Source organism: Archocentrus centrarchus, chromosome 15 (assembly GCF_007364275.1).
Source record: "Archocentrus centrarchus isolate MPI-CPG fArcCen1 chromosome 15, fArcCen1, whole genome shotgun sequence".
Lineage (NCBI taxonomy): Eukaryota > Metazoa > Chordata > Actinopteri > Cichliformes > Cichlidae > Archocentrus > Archocentrus centrarchus.
The window spans coordinates 1,644,317-1,650,316 of NC_044360.1; the positions used below are offsets into that span (position 1 = coordinate 1,644,317).

Sequence of the window (6,000 nt, forward strand, 5' to 3'; positions counted from 1 at the left end):
TGACTCGGTGCCGCTCATCCTGACTCCGCCTCTCACCCTGACTCGGTGCCGCTCATCAATTCGTCCTGTCTGAAACTAAAGCCTCAGTCACACTGCCTGCCAACCACTGGTTGCTAAGGAAAAATAAGAATTCTCCAACTGGTTGCAGGTGGCTGTGGGAGGTTGCTTCCTGTTGCTAGGTAAAACTGGTCTCAAAGAGCTGTACAGTGCTGCACCGGAAGGCCTTAGCTCCTCCCCTTTAGGATACCTGTCCTCTGACTGGCTGCCTCTTGATTTGAACGTCAGGTGGGTGGGGCTTCTTTGCTCTTTGCATCTCCTCTCTATGACATCACAAAGCTCCAGAAGCAGAAAAAACTGCACTTTCACCAGGATTACTGTGCTGACACTGAGCTGATTATTTGAACCTTTGCTCATGTTTGAGATGAACATCGACCGCTGGAACGGGAGATGTTTGACAGGAAAACACTTCCTTTTTTTTTTTTTAAAGTCTGTTTACTTCATGTTTCTCCAGTTGGAGTCATTAAGCACTGATGTGCTACATGAATTTCATGTACATGAGAAGAGATTTTATATTTTGCTCTTTCTGGCTGCAAATAATTCATCTGTGCACACGTCTGTAACTCTGCTGAACTCTCACTCATTTTTATGCCATCATCTTGCTGCAGCAGCTCACCTCCCACTCTGATTTCAGACTGAAGCTTCTGTGTTGAGCATGTTTGTCTCTGCAGGGATCCTTTCCATACTAATGTCCAACACACACAGTGATGATCTGAGCCTGTCAGAGGCAACCAAGCACTTTTACCTCCTGTGCTGCAGCAGCGTTCTCGCTTTACCTTGAATCTAATGTTTTGGTTCCTGTGAATAGTTCAGCCCTAAAAACAACAGAAACCTGTTAAACAGAGGACTGTAAAATCAGGTGCAAACAGCAGCTGCTGAGTGGAGTTACTAAGGAGATTTCTAAGCTTCTCCGCGCTGCTCTGAGACCAGCGCTGACCTCCACTGTGGTGCCAGCAGTGATGAAGAGGCCCATACATCAGCCTGGACCGGCGACATCACTGACATTTCCTGCAGGCTGTGCGAACAATGCCGTTCGTCTCTATTACCGAGAAACAGACGCAGGTTCAGACGGTGGCCCGAGTGGGACATGTTTCACTGTTTGTGTCAGCAGGCTGTAGGTCCTCTCATTAAAGTGAGGAACGCACACTCTTAATGCAGCAGCTGATGTGTTTGTAACTGTGAGAACGGGACCTCATTAATTCATGCTGAATATTTAATCGGGACTGATTCATTTATGCCAAAATATCTCGTTTAACTGTCTTTTATTTTTTAATTATTATTTGATTCTTAAAAAACAATGTCTCATTAATATCAAGCCGTGGATACATAATTATTTTAGATTTATTAGATCTTTAAGATGCATTTTATGAATATTATTAGAATTTTTTTAAATGTTCCTCTGAATTTTTTTTTTTTGGTTATTGATCATTTTATCTATTTTTCCGCATCTTTTAATAACATTTATCCTTTGTTAGATATTTCTGCAGCATTTTATTAATAGTTTGTTTCAGACTTGTTATATTAATTTTATTTAAGACATTTTAGTAGCATCGTGTTTTCTGTTTTCTGCCATTTTTGAACATTTTCTTTTTTTTAGCAAAAATTACTTTTGATGTATTTTATTCATATTTTTTTCTCAGGACATTTTACCTGTGTTTTTCTGGGCAGTTTATTAATATTTTTTGTTTATTTTTCAGATATATTAAAGTCATTTTAGGATATTTTAATGTAATTTCTTAATCAGTTTTAAGTGTATTTTATAGTACTTTTTAAATTTGTTATATTTTTTATTTAAATATATTTCACTAATATTTTCAGATTTTTTCTGAGTATTTTTCTGATGTTTTTGGACATTTTTTCACATTACATTGAAGTTTTTTTTAAGTACATTTAAGTCTTAGTTTTTTGTGATTATCATACATTTTATTTTCTTGTCTTATTGTTTTAAAACATGTTTTTTTGTGACCTCTGACTGATACGTGTTTATAACTTTGCTCAGCTTCACAAACCTGCAGTCAGCTGTGAGGGTGATTTGGCACAAACACATTTTACAAACCGAACAGAGATTATGCAGAGACAGCATCCAGCTTTTCAATTAGTGCCTCTCACACACACACACACACACACACACACACACACACACACACACACACACACACACACACACACACACACACACACACACACACACTGCAGCTGACTGCCCTGCTGTATAAACTGTCCAAACACGCCTGCTGCTGCGATGACTCACAGCCTCTCAGTGTTGGTGAATACACCAGGTGTGTGTGTGTGTGTGTGTGTGTGTGTGTGTGTGTATGTGCGTTTCGATGAATGAGCGAGCTCGCTGAATCATCTCCCTCCTCCACTCGCTCCAGTTTGCTCTCAGAGAAAATCCCTTCTGCTGCTTCTTTCCTCGGCTCACATTTTTTTCCAGTCTTTCATTCAAAATGTGGAAAATGTTCAGAGAGAGAAAAACACGGCCGAGCCGACGGGCAAAAACACCCCACGAGCAGCTCTGCCTCCTAAAATGATTTCAGATAGAAGTCAGTTTATTCTCAGCGGCTGGAAATCCAGGAGCTTCCCGAAGGAACCTTTACTGAGGAGGAACTGGAGGCGAGACCCAGAACGCTCCAGGAGAAACTGCACGTAGGAGGTTTGATAAGTTATAATTAAAAGTGAAGAGATCATATCTGAAGAATCAAAGCAGCGTTTCTTCAAAAATGAATTTGTTTAAGCTGAATTAAAGTTCATTTAATGATTCATTCATTTAGGCCACGTGTGGAGGTGTTTGCTGCACACCTGACACGCAGGTGTGAACATGCTGCAATGGTGCGTTTGTGCACAGCGAGGATCTTCAGAGGGTCGTTTCAGGTCCTTCTCATGCCTCAGAGCTCGTAACGAAGCTTTTGCTCAGCCCAGCACATTGTTTTCATCTCTTTAAGGCTCCATGAAAACAGTGACTGTGTGATATGGAGCGCCACGCTGATCCTTTAGCTCCACAGTTATCACTGTGAAAATCTCATACCGCAACAAACCCCCAACAAAGTGGCATAAATTGCCCTCAAAGGGATGAAAAATAGCCAAAAAGTCCTGACAGGGAAACAGACTCTGGTTATATAAGTGTCAGATTATCCCAGATTAAAGCTTCTGGCTGTTTGTGAACTGGTTTTAATTAGTCCGAGCACATCCACGAGCTGTGAGGGTGTTAAAGTGGTTTTCCAGGATTTGGAGGGATTTTTTTTGGACACGTGGCTGTTTTTTTGTTGACCACAGTTTTCTGTTGATATATGATGATGTGCTAGAGCTGGTAAAATAAATACATAATAATAATAATAAATAAGGGGCGAGGTAAAGGGGTGCGGAAATACATTACATTTACAAACTAAATTAAAATATTTCCCCAAGAGACTCTATACGGCTTAATTTTTTTTTTTTGTTTAATTGGAAAAAATCCCATATTTGAAATCCCAGGATGAAAAAGTTTAACATTACAAGAACTCCAAGAAAACCTGTTTCCAACCAAGGCAGTGATCTCTGTGCGAGCCACCTGTGAGACGAGTCCACAAGCACTGTGTACGCTGTGCAACATCAAAAAATATATAAAACATACACTTCACTGGTCACATAATTGCATTAAAATGCTCCAAAAGGCTCCAACCGAGGTCCAGAGGTCCAGTTCAGGGACTCCAGTTAGCTGAGGGGAAGCCTAGCAGACAGCTAGCAGCTACAGCCGCCTGTGTCGCCATCCACCTGTCAGTCAGAGCGGCCACGCCCCTAGTAATACAAACTTTATTGAAACAGGTGAGTTATAAACAGCTGTTATGAAGGGAGAAATTATCCACGGACACCAAAGCAGTTTCAGCTGTAAACATGTTTGTTTCTGCTGCAAAGCTTTAACATGGGAGTCTATGGGGACTGACTCACTGCTGCCTCTGCTGGACGGCAGAGGAACTGCTGTCAGGTGACAAACAAAAGCAGTCATTTCCATGACAACGGGAGGTCACATGTCAGGAAAATGCCAACATAAGTTTATGTGTTATAAAATGTCATCGTCAGTCTATCTGATGTGATATGCAGAGGGCTCACCAGTATAAGAGTTATGAGTCGTATGAGGCTCTCAAAGCAACACATCTTTTTTCCACATATTTCATTGCTCCACTTTTAACTTAATAATAATGTCATTTTTCTGCATTACAAACATCACCATATTCCTATCATGCAGTGATAGTTTATCATGTTGTACCACAAGTAGTCAGGCTACAATTTTCATGTATTTTTGGCCCATCCATCCACCCCACCCCCCCGCTCTCTGCCCTCGGGCAGCAGCACGACTCTAAAGGTTGTTACAAGCCGTGTTTCCTGCTGTGCAGCATCCCTGCTGCTGTGACCTGCGTGTGTTGATGGCACGCTGAGCTGTGCTCTCAGACGCTGATTTCTGCAAGCGTTCCTGAGCCCATGCACTGACCTCCATCACAGGATCAGGCCCGTCTCTCTGCAGCGCTGCCTGAGGGGCTGCAGATCACAGTTTACAGCCTCGTTCCTGCGCACAGAGATTTCTCCAGATTCTCTGAATCTGCTGATGATATTATTACTGTGGATGATGAGATATTTAAAGTGTTTGCAATTTTACATTTCCAGATGCAGTTTCTTTTTATCCCCAATCATGTCACTGACCTGCTGCTAATCAACCCGATTAGCTGTTAAATGTTCCTCCAGCAGTTTGTTTTAAACATGTTGCTCCATCAAATTTTAAACATGAAATAGTAAAACGTCTCAGTTTAAATGTATATGGATTCATTTGTAGTTGAACTGTAAATATGTATTTACTTCAGCACAAAACAAAACAGATTTATGAAATTTTAAGTTGTTTTCTTCTACCTTTTAAGGCAGTTCAGAGACACTGAGAGGATTTACAAACAGCACCTTTAGTGGAATTGATTTTCTCTGGTTTAACCCCCACCCTGCTAATAGCTTTAGCCTTACTGAAGCAGACTGCAAAGATACAGCGAGAGATATCTTGGATTATGACTTGTAGGCCTATCTCATAATCATGATGCTCAGGTTTAAAAGGCCACTAATGAGATCATGTGAAACAGACTGAAGGGACCGGAGGACCATCTGATTTTCTGCTCCTGTTTCCTGCGTGGAAAACTCGCAGCAGGGACTGTGAAACTTTGGTTTCCACCAAATGCTCATTTTAATCAAACACCAAACACATATTTATAAATCCAGCGTGAATCACTCATTCTGATCAGCTCTGATGTTCATCAGAGCTGCATCACTGAAACCTGCTCAGAGATCTGAGGGAAAAGCCGCCTCAGGACTCACCTGAGAATCTGAAGGTTTTTAGGATTTTAGGTATTTAAGTAACTCAGTGAGAGATGTTAAAATGAAAAAGAGCTTCTAACAGCTAATTCAGTATGATTTCATTTTGCAAAGAGGAAACCTGGAAGTCTTAATTAAAACCCATCACGTGACCTGTGCAGGTGCGGGTCTCACCTGATGATGTCGTCATTGTGTCCCAGGTAGAACCTTTGGCTGTGCTCTCTGGTGTTGTAAACGACTCCAACTCCGGCCACGAAGTACACCACCTCCTTCCCCGCCGTGTAGTACAGGTTATTCCGGCACTGGTGACCCCGGTACCCGTAGACCCAGTCCAGTCTGAGGCGGCAGCCCGGGGCGCTCCGGTCCGACATATTCACTCATCTGACGGGAGTCCGGTACCTCCCGGCCGGCTCCTGCTGCTCCTCCCCCCGGATCCAGAGACCGGAACTTCGAGCTGATTCACCTGCCTGAACCGACCTCAGCGGGTTCAGATTCTCTTGTGCGTGATTAGTCTGAAGAAATAATCAATATTCACAGTTTCAGGAATCAGATTTCCTCCGATTCTTCATCATCACCTTCACGCTTTGATTTTATTTTTATTTTTTATGAGGACCTGCA

The 6,000-nt window shown here is 42.1% G+C and overlaps 1 protein-coding gene across 1 annotated transcript in view; it reads right to left on the reverse strand.

Annotated features, from left to right (window-relative positions):
- LOC115793663 (echinoderm microtubule-associated protein-like 6) overlaps window positions 1-5,753 on the reverse strand; it is an 80,853-nt gene extending 75,100 nt beyond the window's left edge. Inside the window, exon 1 of the mRNA XM_030748737.1 lies at window positions 5,557-5,753. Within this exon, the coding sequence (XP_030604597.1) occupies window positions 5,557-5,753 (197 nt within the window). The remainder of the gene's footprint in view (window positions 1-5,556) is intronic.
- Between the last annotated feature and the right edge of the window lie 247 nt (window positions 5,754-6,000).